Genomic DNA, 26,998 nt, shown 5'->3' on the forward strand with positions numbered 1-26,998 from the left:
CAGATAGTACATACATTCTCAAATATTCTCATAAACTTACATTTAAAAGATGAGTACGACCTCAAAACAAAATACAAGGAGATATGCGGAAATTAGCATGATCAAAGCTATTTCTACAGATACATAAGTTTAGCATGTCTGCTACTGGTAGTCAGATTTCTGTTTCCTAATTGTAATTCTGAACCATACTTAATGTGAGATCAGTTGAGCAGTTACTGCATTAACTGTGACTGCATGAACTAAAAAGGAAGACTGGCTTTGATGGCTTCTGAAACCTTTTGAAAAAGTTACTTACGGCTTCTAACCATATCAGTCTAGTGTTAATATTACCAAGGGCTCTACACAAGGAAGAAATCCAGCAACTCAGGGTGCTGTGTTGGTACAGAGTACTTTAGATATATGTGAATTTGTGCTTTAGTGAAACAGCTACTGAGGCACTGTAGCTAGTAGAAGAAAACCCACACAATTAACAGAAACCAGATTTATAAAAAAATCCCACAAAAACACACACACATACACAAAAAAACCAGATGAAAGAAGCTGGATGATGTCAAATGTAAAAAGGCAGAGAGAAGTAAACAATTACAAATTGGTTATTAGCTAGAATAAGCAGCATAGCTGGAAAAGCCAGATTTCAAGATGAATTCCATAGTGCCACAGTCAGCACGTTTCCTTCCATTAAAGCCAATGGGAGTTTTATTGCCAGGGAATCTGCCCATTAAAGTTTTGTAATGATACCCTTCCTTACTCTGTAAAGACAGCAAAACTCTCTAGTTGCTTTAAAATTACAAAACATTGTTTCAAAATCAGCAATACTTGTTTTTGCAAGAACATAAGCTCTTGGGGCTGAGTTAAAAAACAAAGAACTACTGCAAAATGTTTCTGCTCCTTTTTTCCCTTTTAAAGTTTACTTGCACTTTTTCCCTGTTCTCTTTTTTCAATAAGGCTTCCAAACTCCTGGACACAATCTGTTCTCTAAGAGAAAACAGATAATGACACCTGATAGCAGCAGAAAACAAAAAATAAAACCAAACCCATAGAAGACACTTTTATCCATGAACAGCATGTATGAAATATATGAAATAATATATATTAAGTGAATATAAGGCACTCTTCGAATTTATTATTTATAACTTAGCCATTTTTAGACCCTAAAACTTAACTGTTGTATAGACATAGGTGTCTTGAAACTGAATTTGATAAATTGATGAAATACAGCTGAAAATCACTTTTTCTCTGCAGTGAATTAGGCACAGTATCACCATCATAAGAAATTGGGAGAAAACATTCAAAAAAATGTCTGCAGTCTACAAGTATCCTACCTTTCTTTTGCGCAGTTTCACTTGACTCTCTGAATATTCTTGTGTGGTCAAATGATTCCTTACATGTAAACACTGAATGTCTTCTGCTGAACTGACATTTGAAAGGCATTTGTTTTCAGGGGCCACTTGAGGTTCTGTGAAACCTCTTTCATCCAGACCATTTTCCACTGCGGGGATGTGAGAGCAAGGAGGAGATTGCATAAGACAGTTGCTGGATTCCAATGCTGAACAGAGCTGTCTATCATTACTGGTACATGATTCAGAAGAAATCCCACTCTCTACCACATCGCACTCAGACTTTCCAAGCCCATCTTTGAAAGCATCAGATTTCCGGCGCTGTTGTGCAATTACAGCAGTATGAAGCAGCTGCTTCCCAGGCACAATAATTTCTTTCACATTTGCAGAATTAAAACAATTTTCTTTCTCTACATCTACTACTTCATTTAAACCTTCACAATTACAAAGCTCCAGGCTTTGGCCAATACTGCCATAAACATCTTTTTTCATCTCCTCTTTATGAACTGTGTCACAGCCAGGTTCCTCACTTATATCTCCAATTATTCCGGATGATTCAGTGGCCTTGTTACCCTCTGTTATTGGTACCATCTGTGTTAAGGACCCTGCTCCATTTAAACTCTGCCCTTCATCTTTTGGTTCACTTCCTACAGCAGTGATGTGGTAATCAACACTATCCAGGTTGAGTGCTGAATAGTCATCATCATCATCAGACACATGAACTAGGGTTTCTGTGCTGGCCTCCAAAAAATGCTCCTCATCCTCATGGTTATCGTTTTCATCCACCTCCTTCGAAACATTTCCCAGCTGCTTTTCAGGGAAGCCAGTCGTCTCTCCACTATAGCAGCACTCTGGAAAGGAAGTGCATTTTTCTTTCCGGTCCACACTCAAAACCTCATCTTTTTCCATACTTGTCTGCAAGTTATCAGCTACAAGTCCGTGACGACATGCTGTATTATACTCCACAGACTCCAAAGCCAATCCCATCCACTGGGTCACATGCTCTTCCCAGCTTTTCTTTCTGATTGCTAGAGACATGTCATAACAGTTCAGCAGCAGGCTGCAGTGTACCTTCCACAGAGGACCAGAGATGTCATGGCTGCTGTGCACTGCTCCAGAGGTAGAGAGTGTTTCATCATTTCAACATCTGCAAGAAATAAAAAAAGACTGTGTTATTGAATCAACTCCAAATAAAAAGAGAAAAAAAAAAAAGGAAGGAACGGTCTAAACAAAAATCTAAAACAAGATAAGACTGCGGGACCAGAAAAAAATGAATTTAAATGACTATTTTGTTTAAAGTTTTAATACTTTTAATAGAAAACTTGACAGCACTCATAATTCAGAGTAACTTTTTTTTTCTGATTATTTTCCAATATCAAGTAAACAAAAATGGTATAAACAGGCACATGGACAAGCAAGTAGCTCCAGAGCCAACATTTGATAACAAGTTTGTCTTAACTGTATCTGTCATAAGCTACTAATTTCAATGGGTATAAATGACATTAGATCTTATGGTTTGCTTGCACATCAAGTTACTTTTATTTCTTCCTCATCCACAGATATCTGTGGAATGTAAAATTCTGGCTCTTTCACAAAGAGGTAGAGCAGAACTTCAGGGTTATTCTGAATTTATCGAAGTTATAAACCATTTGTCTTCTGAGTATCTTCAGCCCATTCAGTGGCTCCCATTTTTATTGTTATTATTCATTCTCTTCCAGACAAACTGTAAGTACAAATATTACATGCAAATGCAGAGATGATCAGTTGTTGGGTAATAATAAAGAAATAAAATCATAAAATCATAGGACAGTTTGGGTTGGAAGGCATCTTTGAAAGTCATCTAGTCCTACCCCTCGAAATACAACCCTAGGAAAACTAAGTTAAGCTTTTGGTGTATTTCCTTACCTCAAATACATTATAAAACCTAAAAAAAATCCCCTATCTTCTAGTGCAAGGCAAGGAGAAAACCCTTATTTAGGACAGGACTCTCCAGAAGGTAGCTTGTGAGGCAGTGTGGTTGGCTGTAGCTTTGCTGGACTGCCCAGCTCTGCCAGATTCCACTGTCCCTGCTTGGTTTTCTATGTGGGTAATTTGCACTGCTGCTGTCTTAAGCATTCTGGATGATGGTATCTGAGATACACTAATCTTGTGTCGTTGCATGTATATATTAGCACAAAGAAAATATCTCATATTAATTTTTGCATTATAAAATAAAATTAACAAGTTTATTGTCAAAGAAGAAAACAAAACTTCTAGCTCGTGAAACATTAGAAGTTCAAGGAGCAGACACTTCTACTTCTCACTCTCTACATAAGAACTGTCAGCACTTAGCATGGATATGCTTATTGATTTCAGCAATAAAGAAGATTAAGTACTGAGTTTGTTCTGGGTCGTTTCAGTCCACTAAGGCAAATTCTGATTGCCCACCAGGCCACAAAGCTGCCTTGACAAATCACATGCCTGAAGGTATAAAAGTATTCATCTTGAAAGAAATGCAGAATTATGCCTGTGCAACTGAACCTCTGTAAATTATCTCTTGACAAACTGACTTTCAGGATAGACTTGTACATGCTCCTAGATCTTTAACCTCCTTTTAGGACGGCAAGCTTCATTTCACATTCACATTTTCCACCTCTGTGGAGACTCTGCTTAAAAAGAACATATATTCATAGGGTAAGAGAATTCCATGCAGAAGTCATTAACGTGTGGGAGGCTGAGCAAAACGGAAAATAACACACAGAGCCAGGCCAAAGAAAATTATCTGCTTTCAGAGGCAAAATTTAGTAGTAAGAAGTTAATACAATTTTATAATTCTGTCTTTGCTGGTCAGATATGAGAGCAAGTCTAAATATTAAAATCTGAAGTCAACTCATGGTATGAATTTGCAGCACATTTGCATTCTTATTCTGACTTCAATGCATCTTATATTCTCCTGCTATTTCTAAGTGTGTGTGGTCCAAAATTACCACAGAGTGCAAAATCAATACTGAGAACACTTTTAACTTCTGCTGCACCTTTTTCTGATGGGCACCAAAGCTCCTCAAAAACAATTTTTTTAGTTTTACAACCACCACCGAGCTTTGTTTTGACCTTTGAAAAGAGGCTTGTTTATTAGAAGAGGCTCAATGAAGTTTACTGTCCTTCATGAACAAAGTATGGAGTTGCACCTGGGTGCAACTCATTTGCAGCTTTCCTCTCCCTTCCCATATTAGAACAGTAGCTTTACTACTATTTTACTACTCTACTTTACAGAAAATTAAACATGGTTCCTACAGCCATATAGGGGAATTTCTGACAACAACCAAGAAAAGACACTAATAATATTCAAGGGTAAAAAGCTAAAAAGTGCAACTTCACAATGACATACATACATCCACCTACCTAAGATTTAGGCTGCTTTTAATGTGCAGAAGGCAGGTTCTCAGAGGGTTAATGGGTGTGTGTTAATCTTGCTGCTGCTAAATGGAGTTACACGTGTGCAGAAAGGGGAGAACAGATCCCTTACTGTTATTCATTTTTTGGATGTGGAGAGTTATATTTCACGGGGAATGAAAAACAAATAAATTTTACTTTAGGAACCCTTCTGTTTTACTCACACTATCACTAGTTTTGGCTGCCTCAAAGACTGCAGAAAAATGATTAAACAGAAGACTATAAAATACTTTGCTTGAAATGCAAGACAAGCATATGACAATGGTGCTTTCATTGTTCTCTAACATACAAGTATATGTAAGCACTAAATATGAAAAATCTACTGTACATATGCCCCCTCTCCAGACAGCTTCACCTACCTGTTCTTGAAATCCCCTCATTCCCATGGCACATGAAGGAGCCCATAGTTTGGTGGAAGCCTACTCTTCTTCCATTCCCTCTCCACTCCTCAAAGACTGTTTTAAATAATTTAGTTTAGAAATTATTTTCCTGCTCTAATTGCTTGACACTTATGGGCCAACAAGGAACTTTTTTATTCCTCTTTATTTAGGATGACCCCATTTCCTTTCGCTCACATGCAGGCACATAAGTTATGCCTTGGAGGATTCACCACTTCAGACCTCTGAAGGAAATTCATAACTGTGTTCCTTTCTTCTCTTTCAGAGAACAATGTGCACTGCCACTTTGCAAAAGTAAGCATTCCTGCCTTGGTCACTGCTTTTCTACTTTTGCTGCTTTTTTTCTTGACATGCAACAACTTTTGTCCCCTGAGAAATGCCCCTCCCAAGTCCATTTGTAGTGTCAACCAAGGAAAGAAGAATCCCCCTTTCTCACTTTCTATTCTTGCTGTCCCACAACTAGAAACCTTTATATCTGATTTCTCCAGAATTTTATGACAGTCAGATGAGCCATTATCACACTACAGCGGAACACCCTTCAAGAACCTTCTGTGATGCTTCACTTTGTTTACAAAATTAGATGTCATTTTAAATGAATTTTATAGTAATTTACTGACTGTCTCCTTTCACTGTAAAACATAATGGAAATAAAAACTAGGCAAACTTTTATGCTAGCTTATTTTTGGAAGCTTTGCATCTAGTCTCACAAAACTGATAGTTACTTTACAACTGATAAAACACAAAGTGATGACCAACTGGTCAGCTCTCCTACAATTAGATTGTCTAACACTTTACTTCAATTAAGGTTCCTGTGATTTTTCTTCTGAGAAACTCAAACTGTTTCCAGCAGGCTTTTGAAATTCAAAGAAGCATCTTTGTCTCATGAAATTCCATTCAGGTTTGGCTATGCCATGTATTTTTCAATACACATTTTACTGTCTCTTGCTTCTCTCCTGTAGGAAACATGGCAGTCTACAAGAACTATCCTTAAACAGACCCAATACCTATGACTGAAACGCTGTGAAAGCTGCGGAAGCTTCAGCAGGAAGACTTAGGACTTGGAGGTAGAGTGAGAATGGAATGGGAAGGAAGGAGACTTACTCAAATGCCTATATCTGTGACTACCCAGACTTGTCAGAGCAGCTTCCCTTCTGGGGCTTAGGACAGGATACAAAAACATCCAAGTTAGAGGAGTGGGGAGACAGAGGCACATAACCTCTCTGGTCCTCCATCTCCTCTCTCAGCCTTCCAGGACGCAGGAGTGGATCCCATTCTGTTTTTCCCAGAGTGGAAGAAAGAAATAAGGACAGAAACATGGAGACATTCAGCAGTATCAGCCACCCCACAAGCTGAGACAGTGAACCCCACACCATTAGGATGGAAGGGCTATGGCAAAAGCAGGCATAAGGAAGACACTGCTATGCCAGAGGACACATCAGAGGCATCCACGTATGGCCAAAGCAAGGACTGGCACTGACCCAGGTGTGACATCTCTGCTGCCTTCACAAATTCCACCATATTGACAATTCAGTGAACCATACACAACCTCCTTGTTGGAATAAATAGAAAAGTTTTGGAAGGGACAAAGTTGCAGAGAACATAGGAGAGTTTATGAAGTCTAAGTGGTAGGAAAGTTTCTGAGAGGGCAGCTCAGGCAGTCTCACCATCATGCCAGGGGATTTACGTTTTTGGTAATGTTTTACATGGAATGCAAATCTTTTCAGTTCAAATTAAAAAAAAATAAATAAATTAGGCATTAGCTTACAAACTGAAATGAAGATGAAAGACTGTTTCATTACATTTTTTACATAGCAGGCATATGTAAGCAGTGGAGATCAAGAAGAAATATTTATTTTGTTATCATTATTTTATCTTCATTGGTCTGTGACCCCAGTCAGCAAACTTTGTTTAAGGAAGTCTAAGTGAACAGGGTCTGTTTCCTATAAACTCATCTCACATCTTCCTGTTCTGGCTTACACACAGTTCTTTCAGTAATGCCATACCAATCTCTGAGAGAGAATGTTGTTTACAAATAATTTGAGATAAAACATAAGCCTCTAGGTCCTCACTCAGCTATTTATTTTAAAATATCTCCTGTTTTTTAAAATGCAATCCTTCATCCTCCTATTTCCTGGACATATACCACCCTTTGGATTTTACTGAAGTGGAGGATCACCTTGTCTGCAGTTTCTACGTAAGCAGTCTTTGTAGTGCAGGTTTATAGATCTTGCTATCCTAGAATAGAAATATAATAGAAATATATTTGTTGTGGGACAATAATCTAGTAAGTACCAAATGCATTTTCCCTAATTTCTTTTATATGCAAAAGATCATCATCTAAGATCAAATACTAAAAACTGTTTGAAGTAATAACTATTTTGAAAATATTTACTACTTTATTCTAAATATCAGAAAACGCATAGTACTTTTAAGATAAGTGTCTTCAGAATGAAACAAAAAATTTGAAATATTTTATATAAATTTTAATGATGAGGTTTGCATGTGCACACGTGATGCACTTATAAGTTATAAATATGAATATGACTGGTAATATAGCTGATGCTGATTTTTATAAAGATAAACACAAACATACCCTAATAATGTCTTTTCAGATGGTACTTTTCTTTTTTTTTAATGAGATCTCCTGCTGCTTGTTTTCAGCCATGAATGACTGAACAGAATTAGAGGTACATTCTTTGTGAAGCAGCAAAAGGTGGTAAGTAATTATATATAACAGAAATCCACATCCCAAGTCCTGTTGTCTCCAAGAGAAGAGTTTGAGCTTCTATGAAAATATGCAATGAGTACTTGATAATCTCACTTTTCAAGAAAAGATAAGGAAGTCCTGCCTACACCAAGACAAATGGGCACATTAAAACTGACTGACTCAGGTACATGGGAATATATGCCTCTGTTTTAAAAGTTGCTTTTAAAGGACCCAAATCAAAGCAACCCCTATAACTATAGAGATGGTACAGCTTATGAGACACAAATCACCTGAAGTTTTTCTCTTCTGCTTCATTCTGCATTCCTTTCAAGACAAAAACTGCTGACCAGCTGTAGATCAAACAACAACATCCGAAAAAAGACAACTGATAACAACCCTCTGATAAGTGTGAGAAACTGACCCATATTGAAGTGTTTATTAGAAGAGATTCCAGGATAAGAAAATGAAGTGATCATGAACCAAATGTTAGAATTGAAAAACAATACTCAAATGAAACATAACTGAACTTCTAACTCTGAAAGGTACCCAAGTTACCCCCTCTGAGCACAGGAACAAAAGGGGAGACACATAAAGAGGGGGAAATCTGGGAAGCTGTAAGAGGGATGTTCTTCCAAGCTAATGGCAAATGCCTCTGGAGTCAGAGATGAGCTTTATTTGAGGGAGAGCCACAGAGCCAGAAGGGATCCTGAGCAGGGACTGGAGCAGGTGTGGGAAGTATAGCATTTCTAGGATAAGAGAGAGACTTTTTCGAATCTTTTCTCTCTGATCATTGAAAGGAAGCAGAGGGATTTTTGGCCCACAAATCCCCACTCTTGAGTGGTATCTCCACAGAATGAGAAGGTGGGAAGAACAGGGGGAATTGCTCTGCACTCTTGGACTTGAAGCTGACTTAAAATCAAATCATGTAAAGACCACTTGGTCCTGAACTACATACTTGCAAATATGACTTCCATATGTAGTAAAATGGCTGAAAAATCTAATTAAGAATGAAAAAAAATTTTAAACCCCCAGACACTAAACAGAAAGTCAGAAGTGAGAATATGCAATTTATTTATTTATTTCTTAATATAAACAGGGAGATCATGAACAGATTTGTGAAAGGAGCTATTATAACCTATGCTTTTTATATTATTCAGAACAACAAAAGTAGTGAAATGATGAAGTTTGTTAATTTAACCTAAATGCGATGGAGAGCTAGGAGACAAAATTGCATACAAAACTCTGTTACTAAATAAAATGGCATGTAGTGGTTAAAAAAAATACTCCTAACTATAAATACATATTACAACCCCCTATGATATCTGCTACCAGTGAGGAAAACAAACCCAAAACTAAGTCACTGTGGCTAGTAACCTGGAACAGAATTTCAAACTCAGTGAAAATTACAAAGAATGTAGCAAAACAGGCAAAAGAGACTGAGCATACAGTAGCATAATAAAATAATATTTTCTAAACTCTCATGCAATGAACTGAAAACAACACAAAGTTTTGGTAATTTCATTGCAGAAAGAGAAATAAAGTAGAAGAAGGTCTAGCAAAGAAAACAATAAAAAGGATTATCAATATTGTTTAGCTTTCATCTGAGGAGCAATGAAATACACAAATGTTTCCTGCCTGGGAAAGAGAGGATTTAGAATCACATAAAAATCAGCAGTATCATGAAGAGAGAGAACATTTATTCATTGTGCCTCATATTACAGGAATTACAGAAGACCAAAGTAGAAATAGAAAGCAGAAATATTAAAACAGAAATAAGACTTTTTTTTTTTTTTTTTTTTTTTTACTTAAGCATGTAAATAAATAGAGGCTATAAAGTTTAGTAAGTATAAATTATATACTGCAAAAAGTTTGTTATTTCTGATGCAAGAAATACAACATAAGCAGTTAATCAAGCCATGAACCTGAAATCATTCTTCTGACTTAATAAGGATTTCCTCTTTCCTTCAAGGATCAGTTTCATTATCCCCTTAGCAAACTATTTTCTTTTCTGCTTTACAGATTCTGACATATGTCATATATGGTCATTATAGCTTACTGCCAGTGAAAATGTGTAATATGCTCAAGGTAAAGAAAGGATGTTAACAGCTTTTCTTTAGAAGATAGTTAACATGTTACAAAAATTGTGATACTTGCAGGAGTATTATAAAATCTCAATACATTAGATACCACAAAATATAAAGTTGGCAAGTTGCTCGTTCAGAGACATCCAAAGTCTTGCTTGTTTTGAGAAAATATTGTTGGCTCCTAAGGTAAGAGCCCAAACTTTGTGAATATGCCTAATTTATTGCTAGAAAACATAAAACATCATGGAGTTGCTTTATTTTCTATTCTTCAAAAAGTAGCTGCATTACCAGTGCTCATCATCATACAAAGAAGAGCTTTCACTTGTAGCCAACATATGATTACAGTGGATTTTAGTTTGGTTGTATTTGTATTTGGTTCATTTCCAGTGCTGAGCCTCAGATTAGCTGAACCTCTTCCTAAAGGATGAGAAAGGGGAAATGACTGGATCCAAACTAATCCATAGTTATCCAGGCTTACTAAAGATCTATGTTATTTACACCCTATTTAAATATCAAATAAAAACCAATTAAACCCCAAACTTAAAATACTTAAGTTTTTTGTTTTGTCCTATTTTGAATACTTGAAAAAATAGTGAAATACTCTTTTCTCAAGAATTTCTAATGCAATTAGAGCATTTGTTATATTTTTATTAGTGGCTTTTTAGTACATTATTAAGTACATTTAATTAGTACAATTAATACATTAATTACTAAGCATCAAAGTCTTATTAGCTCTTACACAAATCCATTCCCTTCACCATAACATCATCCCAAAGTGAAAACATAGCCATAATATTTATTATTGCCCACTAGAAAGAGAAAAGATTTAAACCAAAAGTAATTTCTAGCATAGACTTTTCAAGAAGAAAATCAGAGCCATGATATGTAGTGATTCTGATCTGTAAGTCTGCTGGTCTCCAAAATTTAGTAGGGTGGAAATTATAAATATACAGTCTTGATTTCATAATAGAAATTGCTCATTTCTTTGGAATAAAGAAAAGTAATCCAAGGTGTAAAGATTTATAGTCCTCTTTTTGCCCAGGAGGGCTTCTATATGGAAGTTCATCACCTTTCCAATTCTTCCCCAAATGATTTCAGCTTCCTACTCCCAGAGAATAGAAAATATTTATAATTGGCAAATTCCTTACACCTCCTTTTACACCATGGCTTAACCGCAAGCAGCTTGAAAAGAAGACATGAAATGAGAAAAGGCCATCCCATGAGACATGGAAACCTAGAAAACTGTGTCTATTATTTTTGGTCCTGAATTAGGGTAATAAGATCAACACCCTTTCTCTCCTCCACCCTCTCCCCGCTTTCCCCCAGAATAAAAGAAATTCCATTTGCTAGCCAACTCTAGCGAAAAACTAATTTTTTAACTACATGAGGTCCTTTTGAGAACAGTATAAATTAACCAGATGTATTCTTGTTGCCTTTTAGATTTAAAGTTCTAATATGGTGCTTCCATTTAAAGAAAAGTTGCTGTTGCTCATTATAGCCATGAGCTATGAAATTTGTGGCACTGAGGACAATGATTTTGGCAACCAGCCTGCTTACTGAACAGCAGGGAGCATGTTTTCATTCCTGGTGCAGATATGACTGAAAAATATTTTTGACATTATTGTGCCTATACTTTGTATATAAAGAGCTGAAAATCATTTTCTCTCATCAAGAAAGACAAATATTTTAGCATTCAGAGTCTACAGAGAATGACTACTGAGATGACTGTGCTTTTTGGTGGGAAAGAACCACTAACAGTATCATTTGGAATCCCATTTTGTTGTACCTGTGAAAAAGTTCCATGAGCAAACTGAGCAAATATTTCTGGAATGTAGCTGAAGATGTGAAAAGCAAAAATTAATCGAAATGGCTCTTTACCAGGTATCTCTTTGAAACTAGAAAAAGAAATAACATAAAATGCACTCGCAATGTTTTAAATGTTTAAATGTGTTGTAAATGCACTGGAGAACCTAAGTCCTCTTTCTTTACGGAAGGGAGTATAAAAATTGAATTTATTCCCCAATAAATTTATTTATCCCCAATAAAATTTATAAATTTATCCCTCAATAAATTTCCCCCCAGAAACTGGGGGGAGGAAAAGTCTGCATTCATTCACACTATTTTTCATTATAATATTCTTATTTTGGAATTCAGGAAGCCTGTCTTCCACAGGACTTTTGTACAGTGTGTGCATCTCACCTCTTCATCTCCTTTCTCTCTGCCTCTAACAGGCATATTGTGAATATGATGTAGTCAATAGACCTTTTCCACAGTATTTTCCAGAGTGCTTCAATTCCAAACTCATCAACTGGTCTCCTGATTTTATAATGATATTCTCCTAGTTTTCATCTGTAGCCTGCCTGGAAAGATATGCCTAACCCTGGAAATTAGGGGTTTTGAGTATATAAGTACAGAAAAAACAAAACAGAAGGGTCCTGAGCTCATGTGGAGGTTTCCCCTTGATTTTAAAACCAATTCAAGTCTATTTCCTTTACCAGTTACCAATTCTCACACAACACACAAAAGCTTTTTTAAGATCTTTAGCTATATATCAAATTATGCTGACAGTGACTCAATATTTGGAAGTTGCCAGGAAGGCACTGACATCTGCACACAAGTATTCAATGAAGCTAAGTGTAAAATTGTTTCTGAATCTGGAATCCTCAAAGTCCAGCCTCTGCAGAGGATGGTAAAACTCTTAGAGAACATCCTTTTAACAAAATCTTTTTATTTTAGTGCATTATTATTAAAAGCTGTCACCTTTCTCTGATAATGTTACCTGAAGATAAACAAATCAAGAAAAATAAAAAGGGATATCTCCATTTAGTGGGCGAAAAAAAAAGTGTAATGAATTTAAAAGTACAACTTCCAGTGCACTGAGCCTCTTGGGACTACTCAGAAGTGGACAGTTAAGTGCTCTAGACTCAACCAGGGAATTCAATGCAAGTATTCCTTGCCAATTACATGTCTGTATCTTGCATGAAAAAAAAAATAAGGGGATCAAAAGAGGTTCATATTTTGTGACGGTCTTAGCAAAGATGTTAATAATACAATATTAAGGTTGCTGAGTGCTCTTTAATAAGGTGCAGTGTACAGCTGTAATTAGGCAACCCCAACTGCTTTGGCTAGATAAATTTCTCACTGGTTCCTCTTGCCTCTTCCATTTTCTCTTAGGTCCCTTAGCAGAACAACACTTTGCAAATATCCTCCACATTACTTCAGATTTTCCTCACTTCTCAATCTAATGAAGTTGTCTGTTTGAAACTCAACACCAATTCCCTCTTATCCAAAGTGAAATTTTGGATCATAAAGCGATCTTCCACAAGTAACATGATGTTCAACCTGGAACATTTAATTGTTCTAGCATTGAAGGGTATTTGTCATGGTTGATTCCTCATGTGAAACTCTCATCAATAAGACCTACTTACTCTGGAAACCCTAGCACTGATAAAGAGTGAGCTAGAGGGGGGGAGTACCACCAGTAGAGATTCAGAAATGACAGAATTGTTTACAAAATATCCTAAAATTCAAGGACATTTCATCTAAATCTATTAGATTTTGACACAAGCTACATTGGAATAACTAAAAAGAAATATCACAAATCAGCATAAGGAAAAAAAAAGCCTGTATGAAAATGAAGGTTAGAAGTAAAGAATACGTCATATGAGTAAAACTGGTTTCAGTGTAAATACGTACAGGCTAAGGCAAACCTCTGTGTTCAGTAACTGATGTACAATACACCAGAGATAAAACTTCAGACATTTCTAATTTCAGCATAAGTGATTTTCTCCATTAAAGAGAAACAAACAATTTTGGTAATAGTGGATTTGAAATTCTCTACCAATAGACCGTTATTAAATAAGTAGAACCTCAAATCATCAACAACTATTAATGATGAAATATGATAAAAATATTGGAATTCAATATTGGTAATTATTACAATAAAATAGTATTTACATATACATAGGATTTCTATGTGAAAAATCGATATAATTTGGATTTGGGGTAAAATTCATGTATACATGTATGAATATGTACACATGTACATATGTATATACACACATGTATTAAAAATACACCTGTGTATACAGCCAGTCTTAAAGTCCTTACTACATATTAACACTGATCATGATCTTTGGAGATATTCAAAACCCAAGTGGACAAGGCCCTGAGCAACTTGCCCTAGCTGACCCACATGTTGGATCAGAGACTTCCAGAGACTCTCTCCTATTAGGAAGGAAATCAAGACCTAGCCCTTCTGGATATGCTATTTCAACTATTCTGGCCCCTCCGTTACTCTGTTTTTGTCTTTTTGCTTTTCCTTTTGTAAAAAGAACAGAACAACAAAATAAAAAAAAACATATTTTAATTTTTTTTCTCCAGACAAACAACAGAAAATGGAACCAGATGACTAAAAGAAAAAAAAGAGAAGACTCTAAAATATGTCTTATTTTTAAGAAAAGAGAAAACCTTTTGTAAGTTCTCTTCCTGCTTCTGCTACTGCCCTCTTCAGGGATGCTTTATAACATAGAGGATACATTTCAGTAACAAAATTGATGTTAAGAACAATAGAAAACTATCATAAAAAATGCAACTTAATGCCTCAGACAATCAAAAAAAAACTTAATTAAATTTTGAGACTTGTGAAAAGCCAATACTTTGATTGTTCCACCACCTTAAGAATAATTTAAAAATTGATTTTAAGCTCATCAATTGAACAGAATTACTATAAACCTTGCCAGTGTAAAAATTGGCCACACAAGCTGTTATCTTTTGGTTTAATTTTCTTTTAGGAGGGATTGCTTTGTGCTATGTATAACTTTATGAATTAGACCTAAATAAACTAACTTTTTTTTCCAGTGTTTTAATTACGGAATTTAACACCAAGGTCAACAGGTAAAAGGTTTAAAAGAAAATAAGTTTGCAGGCACATAAATTTATGGCGAAGGAAGTCCATTTGAATAATTTCTATTATATTAATATCAGCACTTGCATTAATTTTTCTTGAGGCTGTAGAAATAAATTCTTAACTTCCTTTACAGGAGTCATTTGATATTACTACTTGGGCTATTTTCTTGTTTCAAACTAAGAATATTAACATTTCTGAAGGAACAGAGCAAGGTCAAAACACTCTAGATACTAATTTTCTGTTCTTATTATTGCTATGTCTCTATAAAATAATTTTTAGAGGTTTTCTTAGACAGTAGGTTTTCTGTGAATTCTTTTTCTTGAAAACCCATATCTTAAAAAAACAAAATGAGGTTAGCATAATGGAGAAGTTAGACTAAGTAGAACCAGAAGTTGAATGATGATTTGTCTTCAGGATTTTTATTTAAACCTTCTGAATAAAAAAGGCAGGCAACTATCTATGTTATATTTTCTTACAGTCTACAAGAAACTTCAGAGTTAAATGAGAAAACACTTTCTGGGTTCTATTCTGTTGTCCACCCTGTGGTTCATCTGCCTCAGGTGTCAAGTATTTACATATGCAAGTGAGGTCAGATGAGGTCATTACATGCTTTAAAACCCAGAAGAGCTGCAGAAGATGACTGTTTGATACGAAATATTTTCTTCTGTTTAACTAGAGTACTCCCTAATACTAAATACGTGCACAAATACTTGCAGAAGTAAGTATGGGAACACTGCAGTAAAAGGCACTAAGGCTAAATCCTTTGAGACATCAGCATTCCAGAACAAATTTCATGCAAGTGACAAAGAGACTCAGCCATTCAGATTTCTCTCAACTTCTTAGCCCCACTACCTACACATCACAGTTCTCCCAGACCAGAACACCTACCTGGAGAAGGTAAGGTCCATAAGAAAATGAGTGACTGTCATTTTAAAATTCACCTCAGAATATAATTAAGAACAATTTGCTGCCTACAGGTTGTTCCTTGCCCCCTTCAGATGCATGCCCTTCGCAACCCAGAGCCACTTCTGACCACCAGGAACAACTTTCTACCCAAATGGCAGTAAAGTGTACAATTCTCAGACTATTGCAGAGCAGATACTTGACTCCATTATGGAGTACTGGTTTTCATTTCCTTCCACAACAGAAAGTCATTTCATTACTCACTAATCATTTTGAAAAATATTCAGTAAAAGCACGTTTGAAAGATTCTTGAAATACATGAACAGACGACTCCTCTTTAGTTACCAATCTGGCCAGTAACTATATGGAGCCTTAATGATGCCCATAAGAAAGAATGTTTCAGATTACTTATAAGCAACAACCGTCCTCTTAGATTTTTAGGAAGACAAAGAATACTATGTAGATTGCCATGAGAAATGCTTTTGATATCCACAACAATTTAATAATTAAATCACAACTTTACATAAAATATTAATCCATTCACATATCAGTCAAAGATAACATATTGAATTTCTCCCTAAACTCCTTAAAAGCAGATTCTTGTTATTTTTACTAGTTAAAAGTTTACTAGGTTAAGAAAAAAGACTGATTAAATCCATGCATCCTCCTGAAAATTATAGTTAGTTGACATTTACTAAGTCTTGCTTTTCTTCTTCTAAATGCTAGCACAGCACACAGCAAACTGTGTATCTAATCATAGGTTACTAAAAATAACCTAATTTACCTAAAGGCAACAAATAAACCTTGGAATTTCAGATTTAGAGTGTACACATTTAAGACTGTATTGTCACTTTACTACAGATTTCATCTATGACTGAGAAAAGGCTAAAGAACAAGCCCAGCAGAGGTATAACTGATATATCTACCTAAAACACTCCTCCTCATCATTACTGCTGGAGGGGAGGGAAGGGAAGGTGGGGGGGAGAGAAAAAAACATAGCCCTAAATGCCCTCCCTGTTGCTAAATGAGGTGAAAAAAGAAATCGTTCACACCTTTAGCTTTCCTATTTAATGTCCATTAAAAAAAATATATGCAAACAAAACTATACGGCTCTATTTATATAAGAATGCAAATAAAGTCAAGCATATCAAACATATTTTTAAAAGAGGAAGAAAAATGTACATGAAGATATTTTTATAGATCTGGCATATTTTAATAAACAGAATTGTCATAGTCTACAAGTAAATGTATATTTTTAAAATTATAAGTTTTTTTACCTTCCTTTCTAGTGCTGAGATCCCGAACACGGAACACTCCATTGCTGGATACTGCTTGTTTCTTTTCAGATTTTTCTTTTATTTCCTTCTTATTTTTTAAAATTTTTTGATAGTTTGAAGTACAGAAAGATTCCAAGACAGCCTTACCTAGACGAAGAGAATCAGGAATTCGGACATGACCTCCCTCAAATATTTGGTCAATAAAAAAAGAAAAAAAAAACAAATCCAAACAACAAAATGAAGGAGCAAACAAACAAACAAAAGAGCCCGGTCTCAGCTAGCTCCTGCTAGCATAAAAGTTCAGATTTCGCTACTGAGATCATTGCTCTTCTCTAAGCAGTTTTGCTCAATGTGTGATTCTAACAAAAACTCCCTCTGCAGCTGGAGGGAGCCTTAGCTAAGCATGAGCCTGTCAAGCTTTTCCCAGTGACTTCTGTCTACTAAATTCAGACTGATGTTTTGTGAAAGGGGCCTCAACAACCAGGCCCAGATTGCCTGAAAAGTATTTCCTGCCTTTGAGAGAGAGGGAGAGGGAGAGACAGCGAGCCTGCCTGCCTGCGCCAAGGAGAGAGCACACAGCGATGGGGGGAAAGGAAAAAGACGACAAGACCGAGTGTTTCAAGACATTTAGCTTAATAAACTGCTGAGCTATTTCTGCATAACACAAAGATCTATATTACAGCTACTTAATGTAAAAACGTTTTCAAACCCCTCCCTCCTGGTCTGTTTTTCCTTTTAAAAAATACTTTATGCATCTCTAATGTTCATGCAAAGGTAACAGTTATCCAGGAGGGCTTTTCTGAAACACCTGGTCTTTGGCACCAGGTAGTCAGAAACAAGCAGAAAGCAACATGTTCTAAACTTAATTAACACGTCACATGAACAAAGGATCTAGAGCAATTCTGTAGAGCAAATATACAGAGAGAGATACCGTTTACACATGTATGCTAAAACTGTAGAGAATACTCAAGAGAATAAACTGGATCTGAGAAAATGAACGCAACACTTTAAACACAGTCATATCACAGGCAGTGGTACATGTTGCTTTACCTCTTCTGAGAATCCTCAAGAGTCACACAAATCCAGCTCTGCAAAAGCAAAAGGACAGACTCCATCTTGATCATATTAGTATTTTGCTGACATAAAACACTTGTAACTACTTCGTTCCAGTTTGACAGGGTGCCTGAATCATGTCTCCAGAGTAACCCACAGCATCTACATCCTTTGCTCTACACAAATTTAGTGAGTATCATCTGTTTATCTTTTCTGCTTTCTTCTGCCTCCTCTGAATGACTTCCTCTTAGCTGTTCCAGCCTGAGAACTTGGATTACCATTTGGTTTTGATTAAAACCAGACAGACAGCTCCAAAGAAGTTTGAGTGTAAGCTAATGGAAATGACTAGTATGGCTTTAATTAGTGTATTTATTAGTAATAAATATTAGCTATTCGTGTAAAAAAATCCACTAATAAAAACATGCAAAATCCCATGTTTGGCCACTGGTCTCATATTTAGGTGAAATAACTTATTCAGTATTTATTTTATTTAGGTCAGTTTGACTCTTATTAGTAATCAATATGTAAAAATTTTTTTTCCCACTTTCTTTCAAGACAGAAAAAAGTGTTGTTGCTAAGTTTATTCATCTTACCAGATGGGTCAGTCATACATCATTTACCCTCTGATGATCCCTTTGTCTGGTGTAAACCTTCTTTATTAATTATTGGTCTGAGCAAATGCTTTTACTGATCAGGTTACTGATTGGAAACTTTGGCCTTTGGCTGGTTTTCACAGGGAGCTATAGAGATGCAGATGAAAGACATTGCGGATGTTATTATACGCAAAATAATGTGTGGACATTTAGTGACCAGAAAATCTCTGTTCAGCAGGTCTGCCATAACTGGGACAGGATATGTATTCTGAAAACTGATAGGAAAACTTCATAATTAATAGCTGCTGATACACAAGTTTCTACCAGCCCCCAACAATAGCTTTTAACTGTTTATAAAATGCCTTCATTAGCTCAACTGAGTCTTCTTGAGGGCATTTCTTAAGTCAAAGAAAAGCCAGCCCTGTAGGGCTGTCTCCAGCTCCGACTAATATGGCCATATCTGGAGCTAATTTGTCAAGCATGTGGAACTTTGTGCTAAAATCTGCTAAATTTGCCAAATGTGGTCTTCATTGTCATACATGTAATTTTATATATGCACTTTTCAGCCTTAAAATTACAGTATTAACTTTAAAAGTTAGTTACAAAATTATGCAGACTCAAATGGAAGTGGGTTTGAAATTTTTCCTAGTAGCTTTCATGTATAGTGGAGGTAGACAACCTTAAGTGGAATGACTTACCAGCCTAACCTCTGCATCTTCAAAGGCAGAGGTCTTTGAAGCCCATAAAAGGAAACAGCACATGTGCTGGTAAACTCTGAACAGTCAGAAGTACAGCCTCAGAGGTAACTAACTTTTCAAAATTATTTTTAACAGCATTTGGCTACTCTCAGTACTGAATCTATAATTTTACTCTAGTTTTACTATATCCCTGAAAGACTTCAGTTTGGAATTCAGTGAATAAATTACAATCTGCGAAGGGACACATTTTATTTGCAATTATGCAATTGCACAAATTGCAAAAATTAAAATTTATGTTCATGGGAATCAAAATAAAACAAAAAGCCTTTAGTTTCTCTACAGTTAAAATTTACTAAAACTCTTTGGTTTTATAATACCAAACAAATATTTTGAAACAAAATTTTAAATTTTTTTAAAAATAATTGTTTTTAATCAGCTAAACTTCACTTAATGTTCCATCAAGGAACTTTGATTTTAATAAAATAAGGTGGTGGTTTTTTTGCAGAATCAAGTCCCAGGAATAAAACAGATAAAAAAATTAATAAGTGGGGATATATTTAAAAGGTATGACATTATTAGAACATGGTCTGCTCTGTGAAACAGTTTCACGAAGACAACTTACTTTCAAATATTCTAGCCCTTGAAGAGTAGCTAAAAAAGAGAATAGAACATTGTAGACAATGTCTATTTCCTGTCTAACAAAACTGAGGAAAGACTTTCTCCTATATATCTTTTCTTACTATCACACCTGCAGATATGAGGAGAATAACCAGAATTTGAATACTCATTCTAAAATGCTTCAATAAAACTTTATAAAGATAGAATAAAAAGGACATGTGAAATCAGAACACGTAAGCCTGAAAATATGGATCATTCTGTTTGGTCTTGAACAATAAATAGAACAAAAAAATAAACAGAAGAATAGAGTGGTAATGAGAAACAAGGTAATTCACTAATGAGACCAGTTAATAGCACTGCTGGACCTTGTAGATGGTGATAAAATACACTTCCATTGCGATCAGACTGACTACACTAAAATGTTAGAATTTATCTCCTTGCTATTTCTAAGCTTAAATCAAACACAAAGGTGATTTTTTTTCTTGGAACCTCTGTAACTCAGAAAACCATATGTCTCAAAGCTAGGCTGTATAAATCAGGTATTCAAACAACTCTAATTTTTGTTTAGGCATTGTTAGTTGAAGAATTATAATACTTTATTCTTATCATGATTATATTTTTTTCTAAAATAATTATAACATGAAAACAATGTAGAAAAGTTCATATATATAAAATATTATTTATCAAAAACATATAATATTTTTTCATCCTAGTAGAAGTTGGTATTTTTTCCATATTATGGAAAAAGAAACTAATAATAAGCTACTTACATGGTCCTATATAAAAAGAACTATCAAAACAATAGAAGAATTCAGAGTAGTCAACCAATTTCTGTCGTAACAGTACACAGACATTAGTATAATGCAGATGTGGATATTTTCAGTCACTCTTTATTTGTCTGAAAATGTGACAGTCTTTTCTAGACCTAGAACTACACATGGTGGTAGGCTCTTCGTAGTTTAGGTCTTGCTCAGTCAAATCCCTACATAAATCAATGAGAATCCCACAGCTGGTTTAGAGGAAATTATTAACACAATATAGATATGGTTTATTGTGTGAAAAATACAAACTTCTGTGAAACAGTATCATCAGGGTTTTTGGACTGACCTAATCTCTTTGCATGCTTAAAAAGTAATCCTGCTGGGAAAGTAATGTGCTGAAAAAATAAAAGAAGATCACCTCTTATTTGTCTTAGGCAATGCATGAAAGCTTTTGCTCACATCTTTCTTTTTTTCCTGAAGGGTATATTTAAACCTGATATATTTCCTCTAATGACTGAAGAACAGGGAAACAAACCCTTACTTTGTTTAAATACACTTGGAATTGCTAAAAGTACTCAAGACAGGCAAAGAGCTTTATTTTAAAAAATATTTTCAAAGTTGCAATATTTGCTCTTTTTTTCACAGTGGAATTAGCTGATTTTATGGAGTATTCCATACTTTCACATTTCATAAGTATCATATACATTGGTTTGTTCATACCAAGACATTTTATGAAGAATTTTTGGATTTGACAAAATCATTATGGATAAAACACAAGGAGGAGCAATTGAAAGAAAGGGAAACATTCATCAAGAACACACAGACTGACACAACAGAGTGCCTGGTGGCCAGGCATGAGAGAAACACAGATTTCGTGTACCAATTCTGTTCAGGAGCATTGCTAGGTCCCAGTGTACTGGATTGCAGGATGAATGTGTGGCATAAAGAAGTCTGAAAATGGGTCTTTACAATTTCCCAGTTCAAGTACATTTACAAAAGGTTATTTCTGCAAAATTAAATATGTTTGAATATGTTAAGGCTATATCTGTACTCAAAATTCTTCGCTGCCAGGACTTTAGGAACAGGATATAATTTGAAGTGCTTGAGAAAGAACCTCATCAAAATCACTAGGAGAAACAATAACATTTATATGTGTCACTATGAGAAATAATGTTGGTTTTTATAAAAAAAATACCAAATAAACCCACTTGTAAATAAACAGTTCATTTGGAATTTTCTAATTACATTTGTACAATTTGAAATATTGAATTCTAATTGTGAAAGAACTTTAACTTCTCAATAATTTAGATAGAAACATTTAGATCGCTGTTTAAACGCTTTTAGTCTTGCATGTGTTTGTATACCTTCCTGCTCTCAGTGATGTGTTAGTGAAGACTGTAAGGCATCAAAAGGTAAAAGGAAAATTAAGGTAATTATGGTTTTTATTCAAAGATTCTAATTTTTTTACAGAAGATCAACCCTCAAATTTGAGGTTGCTGTTGAGGCAGGCACAAGCACCAAAATAATACACCAAATGAGGATTAACATTGATTAAAAGAATGCAATGACTTCCAAAAGGAGTAAATGATAATACTCAGGCAGATTATCTATTTTTAGAACTGTTTGTTCTATTTCCTGTTTAGGGCTTTTGATCATTCACATTCAGGTTTGAATGATCAAAAAGATGATTTTGTTTATAATATATTAGGCTATTTTAAGAGTGTTTGTCAGAGTTGCTTACATTTTCCCTGACACGGATTGTTAGCCATTCCTCCAAACAAATCTTACTGCTTTGCAAGTTTCATATACTGGTAGAAATTTCTGCGTTGGTATTTAAAAAAAACTTTTCTTCATTAATATGCACATGAAATCCTTTCAGGCTACTCCATTTTACTAGGGGGAAGCATTTCATAAACGCCAAAGATGGAAGGAATTAAATGTTCTAGAGGCAATGAGACTTTCCTCAAATTAGTTCTCAAAAGTACCTGTTAGTGGACATGCTGGTTGATGAACACACCTTTTCTTGTATTGGCAAATTAGTGACAAAACCTATAAGAGTACAGTTGCTGCAGTTCCCATGGAAATAAAACCTGTCACAATCTACAACTTCATGTTTCTAGATAACTAACACTAAAGTTCGAGAAGCCATTGCAAACCTATTTGGTTGACAGTGTTACACAATTATGTAAACTAAAGCTAAAGTGTTAATTCAAGAGCTAATCAAAGAGGAAGTAGTTCTAGCCTTACTGGAATATGCTATCCAGATTTTGGCCTTGCTTCTACCTTTTAGTAATCAACCACATATCTGTCATAACTTGGCAAGAAACTCAGAAAGCTATGTATTGCTGAACTGTATTTTACATTTCCTGTTGTAAAGACTCTATCTTCTATTTTGGGGATGTCTTTCAATCAATTATTAATTTTTAAATCAAGCCTCTGTGAAGGTAATTTTTCTTTTAAAGACCACAGATTTCAAGCAAAAACATGAAGATGCAAGCAACTGCCCTCCATTTTCAAGTACTCTACAAAATATTGTGGTTACAAGATTAATTACAAATGATCTCATGGGGGCAGGTGGTACATTTTATTTCCATAGAGTTGACAGGTGCTGATAAAGCAGAATACATGCTTACATATGGTAAATATTAAGGATAGCGCCATTAAATATTGAGTATGAGTAGACAACATACAGTAAGGTTCTTCAACAGTTTTAAGCTCTCAGCGAAGACAATTCTTTCCTTAAACTGCATTTACATGAATGTTCTTGGAAGGACATTGAAGTACATTTCCGTGAAAAGTCATGTTTTGTTGCTGTTATTGTTTTCGTGATAGGATCAAAGAAGCTGCACTAAACTCAGGGGAGATACTTCAATTTAAAGCAGTTGAGGATGTAGCCCATTTGTTCCAGACTTGTGCAAGCTATTTGGATTCATCCTTCCTAATTGCTTTCAGACCTGTGGAATGTCAGTCTCTCAGTGGCTGTGTCTCTTCAGCATAACCTACATGAGACCTTTTAGATCTAGAATCTCAAAATCATTAAGGTTGGAAAAGACCTCTAATATCATCAATTCCTACTAATTAACCCAGCACCACCATGTTCACTACTAAACCATATCCCCACGTGCCACATCCTTGTGCCTTTTGAACATGTCCAGGGATGGTGGCACCACAACTTGCCAGAGTAGACAGTTCCAGTGCTTGACAACCCTTTGTGAAGAAAGGTGAAGAAATTTTCCCTAATCTAAACCTTCCAGGAGTGACTTGAGGCCATTTCTTCTCCCCCTCTACTGATAATTGGTTTTGTTGTGTCTCTCTCTGTATTTATACTGTTAATTATTTTGTATTTGTCTGCCTAACTAAAATGGAATCTAAGAATATAAAAGCTGTTGATCCACTTCCTAAGCCTTCTTAGGTGGTTGGCTGCATAAGAGAATTCAATGACATCCAGGAGCTTATCACTCTTTCTCACTGTAATAACATTAACTTATATGTAAAATATGTTTGCAGCTGGTGAAGGGAGAAACACAGTCCCCTGCTCAACTTCTGGGAGTGCTTGCAGTAAGAAACTACGACAGGGGACTTCTCCCCAAGAATTAATCTAAAAATTTTACCTGAGTACCAAAATAATTTGACAAGTACAGGAAATGCTCAGTGGAAAGCATTCGGTCAAATCTGGTTCAGATAGGTATATTTCAACAGTGCTATTCAGTTCTAGGAGAGAAAAATCTACATTAGTAAAATTATCACCATGGCTATGTCCAAAGGGAATGGATACGAAAACCGAACTTTTCATCAGACTATCTGCAGAAGAATGGATTATCAGCACAAAAGTAAAACCAATGCATATTCAATTGTTGCTGGTTTTTCTTACTCAGTATAAAACCAACAAATTCTTATGCTGCTACTGTTTGCATTATTGTCTTCTAATGATGTTAGCCATATCTTATGCAAAGTTTTCTATATGCATTATAAGTTATTAAAACCACACAACTATTTCTAGAAAGAATTAGGAATTTATGGATCATCAACTTTATACATAATTGTGTTCGTTAACCTCATCCTAGTCATTGCTGAAAGTACGAACATTTTTCTAGACGTTTCCAGCTTCAAATGTGACAGTGAATGAAACATCAAATACTGAGGCACAAGGTTCTAATTGTAATGTATAACAAAAGGCCATTTCTAGAATATTCAGTCACTGCACGCTTATTTATGACAAAATTATTCGTAAACCTCTATAGAATATTTAAATGAACATTAAATACACAATTAACAATGAAACAAATATTTTGTGATCATATTAGCAAGGAACTATGGTAAACTAGTCCTTGTAGACCACAACCAATTTTGTATCAGAGCTTAAAATCATAAAATTAAAAAAGTGATAAACAATTGGATTAAATTATATCTGTGAAGTTCCCTGCTTTAATGAGCCATCTTCAGTACTGCTGTAATAGAAAACATTATTCAGTCCTATATATGTCTGGGGAAATGTACATTGTATTTGAATAACAAGGAAGTACTTTTCACTCATGAAAACTGTGCCAAATATCCCCCCACCAAAAATAAACCAAAACTGTGTTGTACTAATTTATCTGTAGCTTCAGTAATGTTAATCTGCTTTCCAGATTAGTGCTTAATCCATTGAAGCTCATAGTTTTAATATGCTCTCATAAATAGGGTGCTATTGTCAGTTTTCATGTTATACAGCATAAAATTACTAGCCCATTTTTTCTGTTTGGATATGCACACACTGCTTAACATTTCTACAGATCCTACAAAGTTTGTGCCAACTCTGCCTTTAATTTTCTCTTTTGCAAAATACCCTAAAAATTTACCCTTTCAGTATCACATTTCATTCTGTTAGAACCTCTTTCATCCTGAGAGTCAATAAGAAAATACTTACAGTGGTGATGTGTTTGTTCTTAAAGCAAACCAAGACAGGCTGTTTGTTTGTTTCCTGAGAAAATATAATTATCACTGTTTTCTTGTAGAAACCACCAATTACTCAAAATAAATTCAGACTTGCCAAACAACAGGGAATTACTGGCCTTCTTCAGACAGATTCTTTCCTGCTGTCATTTTTTTTAGTATCTTTAAACTTAGCTGCTCTGACTTCAAGAAGGTTAAATAATCCCTAGAAGAAATGCATTGTTTTATAAGTGGTCATTTACGTGACAATGTAAATCATTATATATGTTGACTGAACGGTCTGTACAAAATGCAAGACTCAGGACAAAACTGAAAGTCTTGAATACAGAGAGAACTACACAGATGCATTTAGTGAGAGATCCAGGCTTCTGAGAGGATAAACTTACATTCCAGAAATACACTTAATTTGAGCCAAATATATTTATAGCTTTTAATGCTGTTCTTATGGAATCAAATTTATGAGTTGCTGCCTCAAACATGAAGATTTCTGTGTATTTCAGAGAAAGGTCAGGGGAAAAAAAAAAGAAATACATTTTTTGGCAGAGAAAAATAATTTTAAAAATTCACATTTATACATTGCAGGAACCTTTTGGTAAAAGGGATATTTTAAAAAAAAAAAAAAAAAAAAGGCAAAAAAACCCAACACTGGAGACATTTAGGTAGGAAATAAAAAATAAAATCAGGCTTACAGTTTCAGAGTACAATTAATATTGGTTACATTTCCTATAAGATAATATTTGTAGCAACCAGATATATTTAGATATACTTGGATACCGAAGCATGTACCAAATACTAAATTTATAAGTATAAATTTAATTACTGATAAATCTTAAATGGAAAAAATAAGAAAGCCTAAGCTATCATTTTCCTTTCCATTGAAAAGAACAGTACAAAGTAGATGGACTTTCAGAACAATTATTTACCTAAGGTGCTACACTAGGAATTTATAAAGAAAGTTGTGTCTCTACAAACATGCAAGTTTTCTTTGACAAAAAGGTAGTCATTCTCATTTTTGTGAACTACAAGTTCAAATCAGTATCTTATTTTCCTTGTATCATGTGAACAGTCTAATTCTTTATGCCAAGAAAAGTAGCTCTGAAAAGAGCTAAGATCATAGAATCATAGAATCATAGAATAGATTGGGTTGGAAAAGACCTCCAAGATCATCAAGTCCAACCCCTGATCCAACTCCAATTACTATATCATGGCACTAAGGGCCACATCCAATCTCTGCTTAAAAACCTCCAGGGATGGTGAATCCACCACCTCTCTGGGTAGGCTGTTCCAATGCTTGAT

General features: G+C 35.1%; 1 protein-coding gene across 3 annotated transcripts in view; it reads right to left on the reverse strand.

The window, feature by feature from the left end:
• The window catches only part of DLC1 (DLC1 Rho GTPase activating protein), a 261,319-nt gene that overhangs the window by 204,361 nt on the left and 29,960 nt on the right, over positions 1-26,998 (reverse strand). Inside the window, exons 1-2 of one of the 3 annotated variants that reach the window (XM_027885499.1) lie at positions 17,195-17,443; positions 1,323-2,484 (exon numbers count right to left, since the gene is read on the reverse strand). In XM_027885499.1, the coding sequence (XP_027741300.1) occupies positions 1,323-2,375 (1,053 nt within the window). In that variant the 5' untranslated portion in view covers positions 2,376-2,484; positions 17,195-17,443. Of the gene's footprint in view, positions 1-1,322; positions 2,485-17,047; positions 17,148-17,194; positions 17,444-26,998 lie in introns of those variants that run through there. The other 2 variants (XM_027885497.1, XM_027885500.1) reach the window with 2 other exon arrangements.

The sequence above is a fragment of the Empidonax traillii genome, unplaced genomic scaffold, assembly GCF_003031625.1.
Source record: "Empidonax traillii isolate 1590-97213 ecotype Southwest subspecies unplaced genomic scaffold, ASM303162v1 scaffold167:size2001844, whole genome shotgun sequence".
NCBI classification, from domain to species: Eukaryota; Metazoa; Chordata; class Aves; order Passeriformes; family Tyrannidae; genus Empidonax; species Empidonax traillii.